The 19921-nt window shown below is 43.0% G+C and overlaps 1 protein-coding gene across 3 annotated transcripts in view; it reads left to right on the top strand.

Annotated features, from left to right (window-relative positions):
* DIS3L (DIS3 like exosome 3'-5' exoribonuclease) overlaps nt 1-19921 on the top strand; it is a 32745-nt gene that overhangs the window by 12160 nt on the left and 664 nt on the right. For 2 of the 3 annotated variants that reach the window (XM_006050214.4, XM_044925401.2), the window contains 13 exons: nt 324-459; nt 2765-2941; nt 4603-4681; nt 5756-5935; nt 7998-8167; nt 9215-9376; nt 11283-11530; nt 12629-12721; nt 15526-16059; nt 16838-16992; nt 17100-17278; nt 18858-19003; nt 19729-19903. In XM_006050214.4, coding sequence (XP_006050276.4) covers nt 324-459; nt 2765-2941; nt 4603-4681; nt 5756-5935; nt 7998-8167; nt 9215-9376; nt 11283-11530; nt 12629-12721; nt 15526-16059; nt 16838-16992; nt 17100-17278; nt 18858-19003; nt 19729-19903 — 2434 coding nt within the window. Of the gene's footprint in view, nt 1-323; nt 460-2764; nt 2942-4602; nt 4682-5755; nt 5936-7997; nt 8168-9214; nt 9377-11282; nt 11531-12628; nt 12722-15525; nt 16060-16837; nt 16993-17099; nt 17279-18857; nt 19004-19728; nt 19904-19921 lie in introns of those variants that run through there. The other variant, XM_044925402.2, reaches the window with a different exon arrangement.

Here is a 19921-nt window from a genome sequence, read left to right as displayed (position 1 = left end):
GGTTCATCCGTCCAATTAAAAGGTGTCAGTGGTGGCAGAGCCTCATGGCTTCTAGGCCATATCAAGAAATGGATGAGGTTTCTGTGGTACTTGGATGTCTTAGAGAACAAGAGATGTCAAGCACTTTCTGATTCTTCTTTTTCTCCCCCAGAGGACCCAATCCAGGATGTGTTTATAATGGGTGCTCAGGAAGTATGTGGTGAATGAATGAATGGTTGTCTGTATAAACCAAAGGGGAGCAGACTGAAAGCCACGTATGACGTTCTGCTCAAGAGCTTGGGTGTGTCTGCCTTGGGAGGGCTCACGTGCCCCTTGCTTCCTAGGAGCATCTACAATGCAGCCGCCTGGTACTACCACCACTGCCAAGATAGGATGCCCATCGTTATGGTGACAGAAGATGAAGAGGCAATTCAGCAGTATGGAAGTGAAACAGGAGGAGTGTTTGTGATTTCCTTCAAGGTATTTCCAGCTGGGTGTGTGTGTGTGTGTGTGTGTTCACTTCCACAGTGGTACCCATAAGGCTCTGGATCCCCTTGGCAGTACAGAAAAGGGAAAATAAAGAATGAAGACTTTAAGAAGTTCCGCGTCTTTATCACTCTCCACCTAATTAATCTTATCTTTGGCAAATTTGGGCAAACTCCCTGTGACTGTAAGGCCTACAGTTTCTAAGACTGCAGACCAGTAAATCCCTATTGACAGCGAACACATGTTTAAAGTCATAACAATAATACTAGTAATGACGATAGGTTGAATCTTATAAAACTGCCAACATTCTGTTGTTTTTGACTTACAAAAAGGCAGTTTTACATGGTTCTACCTAAAAATAATAGCCAGCATTTATCTATGGCAGGCACTGTTCTGAGTGTATTATTTCATTTAGTTCTAACAACAACCCTTTGAGACAGGTGTTAGTATCCCCATTTTATTGGTGAGGAAACTGAAGCACAGAAAGGCTAAAGCAGCTTGCCCAAGGTCACAGAGAGAGAGTGATAGAACTGGGGTGAGAACCCAGGCAGTCAGACTCCAAAGCTCTTAATCACTAAGCTCTGTTGCCTCCAAAACCATTTTGCTAAATATACACAAAACATAGTTTTAAAGGCCAATCTTCTTTTTCTACTATTCACACTTCTTTACTTGTGACCTTGGGCGCGGGTCCGTAAGAGTAAAGGAAGGGGTGACCTGTGATGTTACTTCTGTGAAGGCTGTTGGACCAGCTTGGTGTCCATGTAACAGGCAGGAGCAGCATTATCAGTGACTGTTTTTGGAGCTTTCTGACCAACACAGTTCTTTTATTTCTTAGGTACGTTTTTGGAGAATAGGATGCCGGTTAATCTCTCAAGAGATTACTGGTCACTTCTGCCTGCCCAGTTGGTCGATCAGGTCTCAGTGGTGAATATTGTTTTTGATTCAGAAACTAGAATGAGGCCCTCCATTACCCGTGTCAGTTTACAGAACGTCCAGTTGGATTTTGAATTGTAGATCCTATGAAGGTTCCCATGTGCATGTATTGCTAAAGATTTGCCAATAGAATTTTCTTGGCCCTGCTATAAAGAAAAAGTGTTCTGACATGCCAGAAAAATCCAGGGGCGCTGGATATTAATGGCAGAGTCACTTATTTTTTCTGTTGCAATACATCATGTCTTGTTCCTGCAGAGGACAGTTGACTAAAATTACGTTTTTCTACTTTTTGTGAAAATTACTTTTCCCTGTAGCCCAGTAGCATAGTACAGTTTGATTTTGTATAGCATTTCCTAAGCAAACTGTGTGACCGAGGGCCTTATAGCAGTGTATGATAGCAGAGAAAAAGAGATACTATGAAGTTCAGATGAGCAGGAAGCCCAGAATTTTCTGTGGAGACTTGAAGGTAGATAGGAAAGAATAAGGATAATAAATTCCTCTTGAAGAAGTGAGGGCATGTAGCCTGGACACGGGAAGTAGATGAAGCACAGGCAACCTCACCACACCAGTCTCCTCTGGGTGGTGACCTTGGTGTCTTTTCTAGGGCCTCTCTGCAAGTTACACCAAGAAGTACAATAATATCCAGTAATGTTCTACTTGGAGGCGACCCTGACACTTGTTTGGGAATTATGTTTCATACCAGGCCATCACATTGATAGAGCGTCCCCACAAGTGTCTCCACATGAAAATTGAGACTATATCTGTATAGTCACAAAAGAAGATGTGGTCCTCAGGCAGCTTATGAGGCTGGAAAGCCTAACACCAAAGAACAGAAACCTCTTTCCTTCCCTCCTCTCTGCTCATCTGAGATTGCCTATAGGTTGAAGGAGGGGAGACTGCCTTATTATACTCTACTCCTCACCATTTTTTGCCAGGTTATTTAGATTTCTTATAAATCTCAAACATTTCAAGATTTTTTAAAAAGTGCACATGTAGGAGCTTTTCCTCTCCATTCACTGGGGGCTGTTACCTGCAGCAATGAGATCCCTGTAAAAACAGGCAGCCTGGACTTGTGCACATACTGGCATGTTTGTGGAGAGTGAGGGAGATCTGACAATGCAGAGTGATTGGGGGTAGAAGCATTCCACGGGAGGAACAGCCTCCCTGCGGTTCCTTGGGCAAGGCTGCCAGGATTAATGAGATGGTAGAAAATGAACCGGTAGCATGAGGTTTGGGAGGGTACTGCCCATTTAACCCCTCTTCAAAACCGCATGCCAGCAGTTCCTGTTCGGGAGTTTTCATAATGCTGCTATAACAGAATCTTTATCTTCTGACCATGTTTCTCTCTTGCCTTTATTAAATGCAGAACTACCTGGACGATTTTTGGCCTGATTTAAAGGCCGCCCATGAGCTCTGTGAGTCTATCCTTCAGTCTCGACGAGAAAGAGAGAATGAGAGTCAGGAGAGCCATGGGAAGGAGTACCCAGAACATGTACCCCTGGAAGTGCTAGAAGCCGGCATCAAGTCTGGACGCTACATCCAGGTGAGGGTGGTGATGGAGAATCGGCACAGGACCAACCAGTGTGTTTCCTGCTCTTCTTTATTTAGCTCCTGTCCCAGGCCTCTGATTTCAAAGGCTGTCAGCGAGATGGCCTCAGTAAGCCAGAGTCGCCAGTGTTCCAGGTGACGTGGGAGTCACGTCACCAGCTCACCCTTGGGTTTGGAGCCACTCTCTAGTGTTCTTAATTAGGTTACACACTAAGCATCACACAGGTAGCCTTTAAATGCCTCCCGTGGACTTCCCAGGTGGCACTAGAGGTAAAGGAACCACTTGCAAATGTAGGAGATGTAAGAGATGCTGGTTTGATCCCTGGATTGGGAAGATCCCTGGAGAAGGACATGGCAACCCACTCCACTATTCTTGCCTGGAGGATCCCATGGACAGAGGAGCCTGGTGGGCTACAGATCATAGGGTCGCACAGAGACAGACACGATTTAGCATGCACATCACTGGGAAAGAGAAATTTTTGCATTAAGGTCTGGAGGTTTGGCAGAATTGTAAAGTTGTTGAAAGCTGATTTCCTCATGGCTTTCCCATTTTCCTGCCCCTTTCAAGTGTGTCTGTGCGTTATCTCAGGACCTAGATACTATCAGGGTCTTGAGAGGAAATCAAAATATTATTCAGATTTCAACAGTTCCGTGTGCTTTACTCTGTGTGTGCATGTGTGCACACATGCAGTTTTATCACATGTGTAAATTGTGTATTTACCACCACAGTCAAGATACAGAACTATTCTACCATCGATTTTACATACAGATTTTTACATAGATTTAGGTTGAACCTTGGAAAAGGCAATGGCACCCCACTCCAGTACTCTTGCCTGGAAAATCCCATGGATGGAGGAGCCTGGTAGGCTGTAGTCCAAGGGGTCGCTAAGAGTTGGACACGACTGAGCCACTTCACTTTCACTTTTCACTTTCATGCATTGGAGAAGGAAATGGCAACCCACTCCAGTGTTCTTGCCTGGAGAATCCCAGGGATGGGGGAGCCTGGTGGGCTGCCGTCTACGGGGTCGCACAGAGTCGGACACGACTGAAGTGACTTAGCAGCAGCAGCAGGTTGAACCTACCACACTAAACTCCCTCCCTAAAGTATAGGGTTTTTTTTAAATTATTTATTTATTTGTGGGATCTTTGATCCTTGTTGTGACACGTGAGATTTTTAATTGTGACATGTGAACTCTCAGTTGTATGTGGGATCTGGCTCCCTGACCAGGATTTGAACCCAGGCCCCCCTGCATTGGGAGCAAGGAGTCTTAGTCACTGGACCATCAGGGAAGTCCTTGAATGTGGGGGTTTAAACACTATATCTGTCGGAGAGGCTAATGCTTCCAATTGGTAATGAAGTTTACAGCATTCCTGAGGATATTTTGGGGAAGAAGATATTTTAAAGACTGCTCATCACTTAGGTAAGATAAATTGTCACACTTGGAACACTTGGTACAGCTAAGAGTAGGTCAAAATGATGGTACATTCTCCGGAGAAAATAAACATTGGTGATGAATTATTATTATTATTCCTAAAGAAAGGGATCATAAACCTTATAAGAATATAGTGGGGATATTTTCATAAAATTTTTGAGCTGTACCTTTTGGAGGTTAAAACAGACAGAAAAGAAGCTTTTCATATTGATTTTGATTTTAGGGAACCCTGAATGTCAACAAACACAGAGCACAAATAGAAGCTTTTGTTCGACTTCAAGGAGCCAGCAGTAAAGATTCAGGTTCAGTATAAACCTTACATAAATTTCCATACTGCTTTTTTATTCTGATATTACAGACTGAAGAAAGCAAAGCTGAAATTGTCACTTCATATGTGCCGTGTCAGATATCCTCACATCTGGTTGTGTGGAATCATGGGCTTTTTTTTTTTTTCTTCCCTAGCCTTTTTGTCTATAATTTCTGATTTTTTGGTAATAACTCTAAAAAATGGTAATGGCTACCATTTTATTGGGTGCTTATTATGTATCAGATACTATTCTAAGCACTTAAAGTAGGTATTGTTATTGTTTACTGCCTTTTACACATGAAGAAATTTAACAACAGAGAAGCGAAGTAACTGTCCCAGGATGGTGCACGTGGTAAGCAGTGGGGCTGAACCTGTGAGGTTTTAAGACATCATCCTGTACTGCATCACTGAGCTAATATATTGCCTCATTGGAGTCTTTTAAAAAGTAACATAGATGAAAAAAAAGTATGAATAAATTGTATCATAATAGAGTGTACTGTTAGATCTGCAGTGACAGGATGAGGCTGGAGGAGGGTGAGAAGCAATGGCTTTCTCTGGGCTTCTGCTCGTCAGGCTTCTAGTTCTACAGTAGCTGCAGTTCAGCGGCCTGCTGACCGCTCCCTGGACGCGTGGCCCCCGAAGGTATGGGACAGAGTCCCAGTGTGGGCTGACACTGTCTCATGCAGGGAAGCTACCTTAAAAGACAGTTGAGGGACTTCCCTGGCAGTCCAGTGGTTAAGACTCTACACTTCCAGGGCAGAGGATGCAGATTTGATCCCTGGTTGGGAAACTTAAGATCCCATATGTCAAGTGGTGGGGCCAAAAAAAAAAGATGGTTGGGGGTGGCTTTATGAAAGCACATTATGCAGCATGGCCTGGCAGCAGCCTTTCTTCCTTCCTAACCTGTGGGGCAAAAGTTTGCCTTCAGTTTGACTTCCATCTTTGAAAGGAGGGAGCTTTTATTTACAATAATGCTGATTAGATCTTGAACGGATTATGTTTGAAAGGCCTCACTGGTGTGGTCTCCCCCTTGGCTTTATGGGGTTTCTCTGTGCTGCTCCCAAAGCAGATCTCATCAGTGATGTGCTAATCCACGGGATGAAGGCTCGAAACCGCTCAATTCATGGAGACGTGGTGGTTGTCGAACTGCTCCCTAAAAGTGAATGGAAAGGGAGAACCACCGCCCTGGGTGAGAATGACGGTGATGATAAGGCCCTGGGCGAGTCCCCGAGTGAGCCCATGCCAACAGGTGAGCCAGCCCAAAAGCTGCCTGCTCGTCCAAGGGGACTGTTTATTTTTCCTCTCCTTAGTCCAGAAATACTGCAATTATTAATATATGATATCGTCTCTTTTCCTACATCATCACTTTCCCGTCTCTGCAAGTTTATTTAGTTCTCATCAGCACCCAAATAGGCTATAATATGTCTCACCTTAAAACAAAATAAAAACCCTCTTAGGTCCCTCATCCTCTCCAGCTATTGCCATTTTCCCTGCTTCAGTTTCTGGAGAAACTCATCGAAAAGGGAATTCTCTGTCTCCTCTCCAGTTCCTCTCTCCCTGGTCTCTCCCAAAACCGCAACATCCAGGCCCCACCCCCTCCTACCTCTTGTCCTTTGTCAGAGTCACCGGTGACCTCACAGTCCTCGGTACCCATAACCTGCCAGCAGCATTTGGCTGCAGACCACCGCCTCGTCTTTGGCTTCTGGGCTCTTCTCCTCCACTGGTGGATTCCTCCTTATTCCTTTGCTGGTTCTTGCCCATCTGACTGTCCTCTCGGATGCACCCGGCCTCCTCTCTGGATCTCTCCCTCTCCGCACACTCTCCCCAGGATCTGCCTCCAGTCCTCTGACTGTCCCTCCGGCCCAGAGCCCTTCCACAGCCAGTTTTGTCTACTCAGTCATCTGTTTGGCCTCCTCCCCTGGATGTCTTAACAGGCACCTCAAACTTAGCACACCTAATAACAAACTCCTGATTTCTGCCCCCCAACCTGTTTCTCTCCAACTGTTCCCCATCTCAGTAAATGGCAAGGCTCTTCTTACAGTTGGTCAACCCAAGACCTTGGAGCTATCCGCACCTTCGTTCACACATCGGCATGTGCTGTCCACTCTAACTTTAAGGCGTGGTCTGGGTCCAGCCGCCCCTGCCCTCTGCCACTTGGCTCCTAAGTCAGTGCACGAAGACCTCCGGGAGAGATTTTCCCGACAGCCGCCTCGCTCGCCTCCCTGTGCCTGTCCTTGCTCCCAGACAGTCTTCTCGGCAAGGGAGCCACAGTGATCCTTTTAAAATCTTCAGGTCCTGTCAGGTCTCTGCTTCTGCCACGGTTACCAACTTGTCCTTTACCACCTGAGAAACAAGCTTTCCCCAAACCTCACACCTCCTCTCCTCACTTCAGATCTCTGCTCAGAAGTCACTTCATTTGAAATAGCTGCCACTTTGACCCTTCATCCTCCTGGTCACCTTACGCTACTCTGCATCTCCTAGCAGTCCTTACTGCCTCACATATTTGTCTCCCACCCCCACAGACACCCAGACTGGCGTGTAGACCCCAAGAAGTCAGGGACTTTGTTCTGATACAGCTGTGTTCCCTGCTAGAACCTAGAACAGGGCCTCATCCCTAGTAGGGGCTCCATAAATACTTGGGAAAAGCAAAGATAGCACTTTTAAATGTTATACTTTGCCTTTTCTTGACTTCAGTCTGTGATGATTAAAAGTTTTACGTATCAGACTTATGATTTGTATACTTTTTCTGTGAATAATGTTGAACCAAATTATTTTGGCTGGTAGGAAAATGCAAGACAGTGAAAACGCCCAACAGAAGGCATAGGTTTAAAAAAGTGAAGATCGGGGACTTCCCTGGCAGCCCAGTGGTTAAGACCTCATGCCTCCCCTGCAGGGGGCATGGATTCGATCTCTGGTCAGGAAACTAAGATCCCTGTGGTCAAAAAAAAAAAAAAAAGGTGAAAATCATTGACTTTTCCCCACATACCTAAACCTGAGATTGGTGAAGTAAGGGCCAAAGAGAAAGTGGGACTAATGGCTTCTAAAAGTCATACCACAAAAAAAAAAAAAAAAAAAAAAAAGGAGGGGGGCACATACTAACAGTGTTTATTTTAAAAATTATCTATCTTAAAAAAAAAATGATCCATCCTTCTTAGAAGGAAGGCAAATGTTTGCATCTCTCAACTTGTGTGGATGTGCTTGAAAAAACTGGATGTTGCATTTCCTGTTTTCTTCCTCACTGCTCAGCTGGTCAGAGTCCAGTTAGGTGACACCTTACCAGCGAAGGTTTCTTTTGTTTTGTTTTCCCAAAGGCAGAGTGGTAGGCATCCTTCAGAAGAACTGGCGGGACTATGTGGTGACATTTCCATCCATAGAAGAGGTCCAGTCACAGGGCAAAAATGCTCAGAAAATCCTAGTTACACCTTGGGATTACAGAATTCCCAAAATCCGAATCAGCACTCAACAAGCAGAAGCCCTCCAGGTACCCCCTCTCTTCACCTCTTGTCTCTGCCAGCTTTTGAGCAGTACCAGGAAATGTTAACTTCTTTGCATAAGAAGGGGTAAATTATTGATGGCATGTGGCATTCCGAGATCCTGTTTTCTAAAAATTCTAAATATATAGAATCATCTATTAAGTAGTCCTTGGTTAATAAATGAAGGCCAGAGAGAAACCGTCCTAGAAAGAGCTGTGCAGGACAGCTGGAGAGAACATTCATTATCCAGCTGTCCAACACAGAAACTTCCAATAGATACACTTTGCCAACGCTAACAAGCTTTCTTCCAGCAAGTGATATAGAAATACGATTGCTCTGCCCTGTGGGGATGATATAGTGGTACTTCACAGGATTGATTATCCATAAAGGAACAGAGCCCAGGAGAGAAGACATAAACAAGAAAGTTAGAAATTAACCTTTACTGTGGCAAAGGGTGCAGGCATCACCCAGTCCGATTTGCCCGATGTTCTGTAGTTTGTAAATGAGATGCTGAAGCAGGCTGTCCCCAGCCAGTAACCTGTTCGTCGTGTACCTTTCCATCCTGAAGCCTCACTCAGGCTCTCAGAGGCCAGGTGCAATAGCTGCTTTCCGTATCTGTGGCTTGCTGGAATATGGGGCAGTGAGGTTCAGTTCACGCTGATAACCTTCTCCCCACCAAAAGATGTCTTAAGAAATTAGAAAGTAACTCCAAACACACACACAAATTGGACTGTGCATAGTTGGGTTTTTCCCTTGGGCTGCATATGTTAACTCGAACGTGTCACGGTTGGTTCTCTCTTTCTCAGGTTTTCATCTTGGTGCAGAGAGGTAATGCTTCCCTTCAAAGCACTGGGTTAAGCATTTACCTACCATCTGACAATTTAGTAAAACAGGAAGAACCCAATAAAAGGAAAAAAAAAGAGAAGAAGATGGTTATTTGTATTAATAAATTGGCCACTCTCTATGGAGCTCAATGCTCTTTATCCCTTGTTTGGTGTTGCTAATTGACCCACTTACTCCTGACACTGGTTTCGTGTTTCCCCCTCTCTGTGCAGGACTTCAGGGTGATTGTGCGCATTGACTCCTGGGAGTCGACGTCTATGTACCCAAATGGACATTTCGTGCGTGTTCTAGGAAGAATCGGAGATCTGGAAGGGGAAATTGCAACCATCCTGGTGGAAAACAGCATCTCAGTTGTCCCCTTCTCAGAAGCTCAGGTCAGAGTTGCCCCAGTGCTTTGGTCTGATAGAAGACATTCTCTGCTTTTTCGTTTGTTTGCCTTTGTTGTTGTTCTGTCAGTAAGAAAGAAAAATTTTTGTACTGTGTAACAAACTGCTATCTAACCCACAGCTAATGGGAAAAGTTCATTCCTCTTTAACTCTGTGTTTGAACGAGACTGGAGTCAACTTCAAGTGCAGTTAGTTTCTTACAGCCTCATAGCTCTCAGATTTTCACATGTTTCCAACTGTGCTTACAAATGGTCTGTCAGCATCTTATCATCAGTATGCATCCATCCCCCGTAACTACATGGGTACCTAGTTGCTACAGACCCACTGGGCTCTGCTCCCTGTCTTGATCATTCAACCAGAGGCCTGCAGAAAGCTGTGGGAAGCAGCTTCTTGGGTATACATCTCTGACCCATGTGTCAAAAAAATCATGCTCATTATGAAACCATTTTTGTAACCTTTACAGAAAACAAAAATTGTGTGAACATAAAGCATCAGCTATTTCTGTCACGTTATGATCTGTTAAAAATCCTCATAAATCGTGTTTATTATTCTTGCATAGCTATATTCATAGTGCACACAGGCTATTTTTTGCTTCTTGCACTTAAAATTATTTCTATGTGTTGACATAGCCTACTTATTTTTAATAATGATGGCAAATTACTGTATATTGATGTATTCTAGTTTGCTTAAGCTTACCTCAGTTGTTGAGCATTTGGGATTTTTAATGTTTCAGTATTTTAAAAGGTGCTACTTCAAATGTTTCATAAACATCACTTTTTTTTAATCTTTTGATCATTTTCTTTGGAATGCAATACTTAAAGTGAGATTACCAAGTCAAAGGGCATAAAAAATTTAAATAGCTTTTGCTGTGAATAGGCAGGTTGTCCTCCAGAAAAATTGGGCCAGTTTGCATTGTCATCAAGAGCATATGGGTGTTCTTATTTTCATTATAATTTTTGACAGAATAGAAACTATAATAGTAAAAATACTTGAGAGTATCTTACATTATTAAAATTTTATGTTTAACATTAGTATCTTGAAATCATTTGTTGACTTGTTTTGACAGCTTAGTGAAAATGTTGGAACAAAATAAAACATGAATTAGACTTCACAGGACTAGAATTCTTCCCTTTTAGCCTACTTAACTGAAAATTGATGGCTTGAATAGGTAATAATGCAGGAAAAAAATGCCCAAGATTGATCCTGCTTTAAAAAGGGAATATGCTTTTAATATGTGGGACATGTTGATTTTTTTCAGGGCTTGACTTGAATTAAAAGCTCAAATGTATTTAAACAAATGGATCATTTGAAAATGCGGTAGATATTGTACTTTTTATAAGCCACCCATTCATTCTTGCTTGCACCCTCACAACTAAAGAAACTGTAAATGCTCTGGAACATTTCCTGTCAGACTGTAGAGCCTTCAAGGGCATGCAGATTGTGTCTTTCCTATTGAGTCCCGACTTTCCAGAACCTCACATGGCTCCTGACACATATTAGGCACCTAATAAATAATTATTGCTCAAAAAAAACAAACATAGGTAGAAGGTAGGGAGTAATGAGGGGCTTCCCAGGTGGCACTAATGGAAAGAATCCGCCTGCCAATGCAGGAGACACAAGAGACTTGGGTTCAATCCTTGGGTCGGGAAGATCCCCTGGAGGAGGAAATGGCAACCTACTCCAGTATTTTTGCCTGGAGAATCCCATGGGCAGAGGAGCTTGGTGGGCTACAGTCCGTAGGATCGCAAAGAGTCGGACATGACTGAGTGACTTAGCACACGCACACAATGAGTAATGAATGGGGTTTCTATGCAGTCACATGGAGAATGTTAGAGAGTTTTTATGGAAATTTCTGGTGCATGAATTGCTGAATCTTGGGCCTCTCCTTGTACAGATGTGTGAGATGCCAGTCAACACACCGGAAAATCCCTGGAAGGTAAGTTCCCAAGAGGAACGAGAACGTGAAGACCTGAGGAAAACCCACCTGGTGTTCAGCATCGACCCCAGCGGCTGTGAAGATGTGGACGACACCCTGTCGGTCAGAGCCTTGGATAATGGCAACCTGGAGCTTGGAGTCCACATTGCAGACGTGACGCACTTTGTAGCACCACACTCCTATATTGACATTGAAGCTAGGACAAGGTAATGCTTTTAGAAATCAGCACTGGGATTGTGTGCGTGTGACTATAATGTGTTCCGCAACTGTGCTAAGTCACTTCAGTCGTGTCTGACTTTTTGCAACCCTATGGACTATAGCCCACCAGGCTCCTCTGTCCATGGGATTCTCCAGGCAAGAATACTGGAGAGGGTTGCCATTTCCTCTTCCAGGGGATCTTCCCTACCCAGGGATCGAACCCAAGTTTCTTACATCTCCTGCATTGGCAGGTGGGTTCTTTACCACTAGTGCCACCTGGGAAGCCCATGCTAGTTTCAGATTTTTAAAACAAAGATTTCACAATTGGGAACAGTCCTGAAGATCCTTCCGGAAACGGCAACCCACTCCAGTACTCTTGCCTAGAAAATCCCATGGACGGAGGAGCGTGGTGCAGGCTACTGTCCATGGGGTCGCAAAGAATCGGGCGTGACTGAGCGACTTCACTTTCACTTCCTCTTTTCCTTGAGAAAAGTAGTATCTTGATCAATTACATTTCCTTTGTTTTTTTGGCTGCATTCTCCAGTTGGGATGAGTGGGAGCTACTCCCTAGTTGCAGTGTGTGGGCTTCTCTTTGCAGTGGCTTCTCTTGAGGGAGGTTGCAAGGGCTTAGTTGCCCCATGGCATGTGGGATCTTCCCAGATCAAGGACTGAACCTGAGTCCCATGCATTGGCAGGTGATTCTTAACCACTGGACACCAGGGAAGCCCTTGCCTTTCCTTTTTTAACAAAATCTTTTCACATGTTGTACCCTACAGTGAAATGGGTTAAATTTTTCATGTAGTAATATCCTATTTTATATAAATACTGGATCGTTACACTTTAATTTTTCCTACACAACTAAGATTTGTGCCACTCTGTCTTTCTCTTTTATATCAGTGGAAGAATATTGAGCCCAAAGCAGCATCACTTAGAAAAGTGGGAACACAGGCATAGCTTTATTGCCCAGCCTGCTGCACTTTATGAAAAGCAGCAGCCTTGGGGAATTGGCGCTGAGCCCTTGGCCATTTCCTCACCACAGCCTGTGCCGTCAGCAGTCCTGCCTCTTGCTGCTGAAGGTCATGGACCTGCACGTGTGTCGTTCACAGGGCCACCACTTACTACTTAGCAGACCGTCGCTATGACATGCTGCCCGCCATCCTCAGCGCTGACGTGTGCTCCCTCCTGGGAGGCGTTGATAGGTGAGTTGGTTCATTATTTCTATTGTCAGAACTCGTCTTGGTCCTTCTGTGATGCCTGGTAGCTCTTGCTTCTGGCCACTTCCTTTTTCTAAGCTACTTTCCCACCGCCCTTCCCACCCCTTCTTTCCTCCCCAGTCCTCTGTTTGGGGGCAGCTTTATTTCTCACACCTTCCCTTCCCTTCCACTCCTCTTTTCTTTTTGTCTCCTTTCCTTCTGCCTAGCTGGGAGGCTGCGTCTTCCTCTTGTTGACTTTTTAAAGTCAAAGTCTAAGAACAAATGGGTGTCCCTTTGTACATATATGTTCCCTGCTTGAGGCTGTTTTTCACAAGGATCATGAACTTAGGGAGTTTTGTGGTTATTTGTTGTAATTAAAGTTTATATCTGTCCTTGAAGCTGAAAATTCACACCTTCCAAAAGATGTTTAGTGAAAGGCTCCCACCTGCCACTTTGCATCAGTTACCAATTTCTTATGTATTTTTTTAGATACAATACTGTAACAAAAAAGCACTCTCAGTTTTCCACCTTCCTGTATGGGGAAACACCCAGTTCTTCCCTGCTATGTCTTTCTTTCCCATAAGTTTCCTTTGTCTTTACAGAGGGCACATTAATCTGACACCGCTCGCCACCAGATGTCTTTCTCCACACCAAGCTATTCTCTGCAACCGCAGCTGGGTGTCCAACAATTTAATTCAATTCTGATGCTGTCTTCCCCAGAGACGGCATCAGGTTCCACAGGGTAAGGGCTCAGTCTCACACAGCTGTCCCCCTCTCCCCAACTTCAGACACTGTCACAGGCCCAGACTGTCACCGTGCTTCTGACTGACCTGCTATAGATTAGAGCAGGGGTCCCCAACCCCCAGGTCATGGACTGTTACCAGTTAGGAACCAGACCGTCACACATTAGGTGAGCAGTGGGCAGGCAAGTGAGTGAAACTTCATCTGTATTTACAGCCACTCCCCATGGCTCGCGTTACCACCTGAGCGCCGCCTCCTGTTGGACCAGTGGTGGCATTAGATTCTCATAGCATGAACCCTGCTGCTCTTGACTCATCCTGAAACCATCCCCAGTCCACCCCTGGTCTGTGGAAAAACTATCTTCCATGAAACTGGCCCCTGGTGCCAGAAGATTGGGGACGCTGGATTAGAGCTTTCCACTACCCCTTCCTTGCACTTCAGATGCCAGTTAAAAGTCTACATTGTTACCTGTACTTCTGACCTACTGGCTATAAATCAGAGATACCCAGACCTCCTCCTCAGGTTCAATTAATTGTTAGAGCAGCTCTCAGAACTCAGCAAAACAATTTACTTATGTTCACTGTATAAAAGTATATGATAAGGGATACAGGTGAACATCCAGATGAAAGAGTTGTGTAGGACAAGGTATGTGGAAGGAACACGGAGCTTCTAGGCCCGGGGTGCCACTCTCCCAGCACCTCCGTGTGTTCACCAACCCAGAAGCTCTCCAAACCTCTCTCACTGGGGATTTTATGGAAGCTTGATCACATTGGCGTGATCCATTAGTAACTCCATTTTCAGCCCTTCTCCTCGAGAGAATGAGGGGCAGGATTGAAAGCTTCTAATCATGGCTTGGTCTTTCTAGTGACCAGCCTCCTCCAGGAGCCCACCTCATTAGAACAAGACATGCCTATCTCCCAGGAAATTACAAGGGTGTCAGGAGCCCTGTGTCAGGAGATAGGGACAAAGACCAACATAAGTTTTCTGTTATTTCACACACTAATGCACATATTTGGACATGTGGTCTTTCTTTGTCGTACAAATGGTAACCATATATATACTCTTCAGACCTTGCTTCTTTTTTAACTTAACAATGTATCTTGGAGATCATTCCATATTAATAACAGTTCTGTATCTATGGAAATTTGGATTGCTTCCAAGCTTTTGCTATTATAAACAAAACTGTACTGAATTACTTGGAATATAGCTCATTTCACATTTTTAAAAGTACAGCATCTCTGGAAGATAAAGTCCTAGAAGTGGAATTTCTGTGTCAAAGGGTATATGCATTTGTGTTTAAAAAGCAAATCGCCTTCCATAGAGGTTATACCAGTTACATTCTCCGTCACTGTATGAGAGTGCTAGTTTCCCCACAGCCTTGCCAACACAATATATTGTGTTTTTTTATCTTGGCCAATTTGATAAATGAACATGGTATCTTAAAAGTGCTTTTGATTTGCATTTTTCCTTCTATGCGTACAGTCATTGTTTGGTATGTCTAAGCCGTTTGTGTATCCTGTTCTATGAACTCTTTCATGGTTTTTGCCCCTTTCCCTTTTGCTTTCTTGATCTAGTAGTAGTTGGTATGTAAGAGCTCTTCACACGTTAAGAAATTAGCTCTGTTTTTGATGTCAGTTGCAGATGTTAGAGTGATGGTGCTAAAGTCGTTCTTTACTAAGTGAACTTTTTGCTCATGAACCTGCCATCAAGACTGATATCCTAGTTCAGTGTTTCCTAGTAGCATTCAAAAGGCTTGACTCCTCTTTGCTAGAGAGCCCAGTAGACTTAACTCTATCAGTGCTGTGCTGTTCTAAGGAACATGGAGAACCATCAAGTTGGGCTTGGAACAGTTCGTGTGAACTCATTTCAGATTTGCTCAGAGATCCACAGAACCTTGTCTAACCTCATTTTAATTTTAAATATCTTTCACCTTAGCAGCAGAGTGTTGGACTGAAACATCAGACTGGAAACCCATAGCAATGTCATTTATTTCGTTACATTTAGGCTCTAGTTCTGTTCATTTCAAAAAATGGTAGAATTAACAATGATGAATGTGACTGGTTTTGCAGGTATGCTGTAAGCGTGATGTGGGAATTAGATAAGACCTCCTATGAAATTAAGAAAGTATGGTATGGCAGAACCATTATTCGATCGGCATACAAACTGTTTTATGAAGCAGCCCAAGACTTGCTGGACGGAAACTTCAGCGTTGTGAAGGATATTCCGGAATTCAAGGACCTGGATGAGAAGAGCCGACAAGCCAAGCTGGAGGAGTTAGTGTGGGCAATCAGAAAGCTAACTGACATAGCCCGCCACATCCGAGCCAAGCGAGACAGCTGCGGTGCCCTGGAGCTGGAAGGAGTGGAGGTTCGTATCCAGCTCGATGAGAAAAAGAACATTCATGACCTTATCCCCAAGCAGCCCCTGGAAGTCCACGAGACCGTGGCTGAATGCATGATCCTGGCCAACCACTGGGTAGCCAAGAAGATCTGGGAGAGCTTCCCTCATCAAGCCTTGCTGCGCCGACACCCTCCTCCACACCAGGAGTTTTTCTCCGAACTCCGAGAGTGTGCTAAAGCAAAGGGCTTCTTCATAGATACACGGTAATTTCTCTTTTGAAGGGGCAGGAAAATGGAAGGGGTTACTGTACACTTACGTATTTTACAGTGGTTATAAAATGTGACAGCCAGATCTTTGACCAAAAAGAGAAAACTTCTTAGCTTTTCTTCATTTACTATAATGTAGGTAAAGAGGCTTCCTTTTTTCTTTTTGGCTGCCCCGCATGGCTTGGGGGATTTTAGTTCCCCAACCAGGAATTGAAGCATGATGTAGTTTTAACCACTGGACCACCCAGGGGAGTCCTTGGCTCAATAATTCTTGATTTAAAAAAAGAAAAATTTCATTTATTGACCTATACAGGATGTTTAAGGTTAAGGGTGTTAGGAATTTAACTCGAAAGGTACCTGGCCACCCACTGTGTGCTGAGCGTTAACTTCACCTCATAGGTTCAGCACATTATTCTTCACTACTTAAGAAAGGTAGTGGAGGGAATTCCCTGGTGAGCCAGTGGTTAGGACTTGGCGCTTTGGCTGTGGTGGCCCGGGTTCCATTTCTGGTTGGGGAACTAAGATCCTGTAAGCCGTGCAGTGTGGCAAAAACAGAAAACAATGTTATTTGAATTCTGAAATTTTCTTTGTTTAAATCTCAAAAGCAAGTTAGATTTCTGTAGTTGAAAAAAAGTTGCTTCTCTGAAATGTGTCCCAAATAAATTTAACTATGGGCAGATGAGTGTATTCAGTTGGTGAGTAAAGGGTTCCCCTCGAGTGTTGACTTGTAAATTATTGCTGGGGACCAAATAAGAATTTTTCCATTTTTTGTCAGGTCCAATAAAGCACTGGCTGATTCTCTGGATAATGCAAATGACCCCAACGATCCCATCGTCAACAAGTTACTTCGATCAATGGCTACACAGGCCATGTCTAACGCTGTGTATTTTTCCACCGGATCATGTGCCGAGGAGGAGTTCCGTCACTATGGTGAATGATTACAGTTTTCTTCTCTTGTGGCCGAAGCCTTGAGCAAACTGTTTAAAAAGGTTTTTTGTTGTTGTTGTTTATTTTGATTTTTTGGTTTATTTTTTAAGGTCTTGCATTAGATAAATATACTCACTTTACCTCTCCAATAAGAAGATACTCAGATATTATAGTACATCGATTACTAATGGCAGCCATTTCAAAAGATAAGAAAATGGAAATTAAGGAAAATTTATTCAGCAACAAAGATCTTGAGGAGTTATGCAGACATATCAACAACAGAAACCGAGTAAGAGGGATTTTTAATTCTCTTACCCATCATCTCTTTTGCTAACAGAATATCAACTTTATTGTGTAGTGGAATGAAGTACCGTATATTCCAGCAAGTTAAACTCTAGAATTATTCCAATCAATGAGAAAGATGAAAAATCATAAAGTTTGTTGAGTAGCTCGCAATACATTTACAAATGTTCTGAAATACTTAATGTGGATTTATGAGATTCAACAAGTCAGATTCTTTCCCCGCAAAATGTAGAAATGTGAAAGACTGTCTCTCATCTCACTACCCAAAGATAATAACAATTCTAGACAATGCTTTTTATTTATAAAAATATCCAGCCATACCTGCTGTTTGAAGTAGGCCTTTTTTCACTTAACATGTTATTGATAGCACACCATATCAATATAGTTACATCATTATTTCAGAAACTACTTTGTATTTTATTTCATATTGTTGCTATTGACCATGTTATACAACTTAGATAGAATTAGACCATTTGGCTAAACATCAGATTGGAAACTGCCTAAATGTTTAATATTATCTGTATCCAGTTAGAATGCTAGTTTGATACTAAACAATCTTGTAGCCACTACTCATGTTTAAATGAAAAATTCAGCTCCTCAGTTGCACTAGCCACATTTCACATGCTTAATAGACACGTGTCTCTAGTGGCTACAAGTGACAACACAGTTACAGAATGTTGCCGTCATTTCACAAAGTTTGGCTAGGCAGCAGTGTTCTGGCAATCTAGTTTACAACCATCCTTGTGTATACATTTTTACAGACTTCTCACATTTTGCCTGGATAAATTCCTGGCAATAATGAATTACTGAATCAAAAGGGGTACACAAAACTTTCAGCTTTTGTTTTTAATTGGAAGATAATTGCTTTACAAGTTATAGTGAAATAAATCAGATAAATAAATCTGCCATACATCAACACAAATCAGGCATAATTAAAACTTTCATACCTATTACTAAATTGCCCTCCAGAATATAGTTCTAATTTGTACTTCCATCAGTGGGATTTTGGTAGGACAGACCTGAAAAATACAGGTAAGACATAGACCTGGGTACTTTTCCTCTTCTTGACTGAACTATAAACAGCTTTTAAATAACAAACAAGTAGTACTCCTGCCTGGAAAATCCCATGGATGGAGGAGCCTGGTAGGCTGCAATCCATGGAATTGCTGAGGGTCGGACACAACTGAGCGACTTCACTTTTACTTTTCACTTTCATGCATCGGAGAAGGAAATGGCAACCCACTGCAGTGTTCTTGCCTGGAGAATCCCAGGGATGGGAGAGCCTGGTGGGCTGCCGTCTATGGGGTCACACAGAGTAGAACACAACTGAAGTGACTTAGCAGCAGTTCTCTTTAAAGAGTTAATTTTCTAAAACATTTTTGAGGGATTGATAAAGGGTCCTACAAAATTGATTTAATTAATAATAGAGAATATGTGTATTAATGGTTTTCTAGAACCTAGCCTTTTTAAAAGACATTTGTTTCTTTGGGAATATGAATCACATGTTTCTTCTGGGGTGTCAAGAGGCCCATCATCATGTTTGGGGGTTGTGCTTCTTCTTACAGGCAGCACAGCATTCTCAGAAGCAGTCTACTGAGCTCTTCCAATGCATGTATTTTAAAGACAAAGACCCAGAAACTGAGGAGCGTTGCATATCTGATGGGGTCATTTATTCAATTAGGACAAATGGTGTGCTTGTGTTTATACCAAGGTATGTTATTTCTAACACAAAAGTTGTTATGAAGTCATAGTTAACCTCAATATAGACACACTATAGAAACGGTGGGTTTGATCCCTGCATTGGGAAGATCCCCTGGCGAAGGGAAAGGCTACCCACTCCAGTATTCTGGCCTGGAGAATTCCATGGACTGTATAGTCAGTACATTAGATATCATTCTTTAAAGCACTTACTTTAGCAACTGTATTGAAGTTACCATATGTACATAATGTAATATATAATTCATTATATAAGTATTAAAAAAAAGAGATCCCTGGTAGCTCAGATGGTAAAGAATCTGCCTGCAATGCAGGAGACCTGGCTGGGTTCAATTTCTGAGTCGGGAAGATCCCCTGGAGAAGGGAATGGCAACCCAATCCAGTATTCTTGCCTGGAAAATTCCATGAACAGAGGAGCCTGGCAGGCTACAGTCCATGGGGGTCACAAAAAGTTGGACACAACTGAGCGACTAACGCATTCACTCACTCCTGTATAAGTCGTCGGATAGTTTTACTTTTTTCTTTAGCAAAACATTTTGTTTTCGTCTGCTCAGTGAAGTAGATATTTGGAGGTTAATCAGATGTAAAGTTCTTTTTCTTGTTTTGGGAAGTTTTTTGTTGTTTTTAAGCTGTAAGAAAAACTAGCATTCCAGATAAGTATACAAGATCTGCACACTAAGAATATACTATCTCTGAATTTTTATTCTAACAATACTTCAGGTTTGGGATTAAAGGTGCTGCTTATTTAAGAAATAAAGATGGTTTAGTGGTCTCATGTGGCCCAGATGGCCATTCTGAATGGAAACCAGGATCCCTTCAACGCTTTCAAAACAAGATCACCTCTACCACAACAGGAGGGGAATCGGTTACATTCCATTTGTTTGACCATGTAACAGTAAGTCTGTATTTACAT

The sequence above is a fragment of the Bubalus bubalis genome, chromosome 11, assembly GCF_019923935.1.
Source record: "Bubalus bubalis isolate 160015118507 breed Murrah chromosome 11, NDDB_SH_1, whole genome shotgun sequence".
NCBI lineage: Eukaryota > Metazoa > Chordata > Mammalia > Artiodactyla > Bovidae > Bubalus > Bubalus bubalis.
Note: the sequence above shows the minus strand (reverse complement) of the source record. Positions and strands in the feature narration are given on the sequence as shown.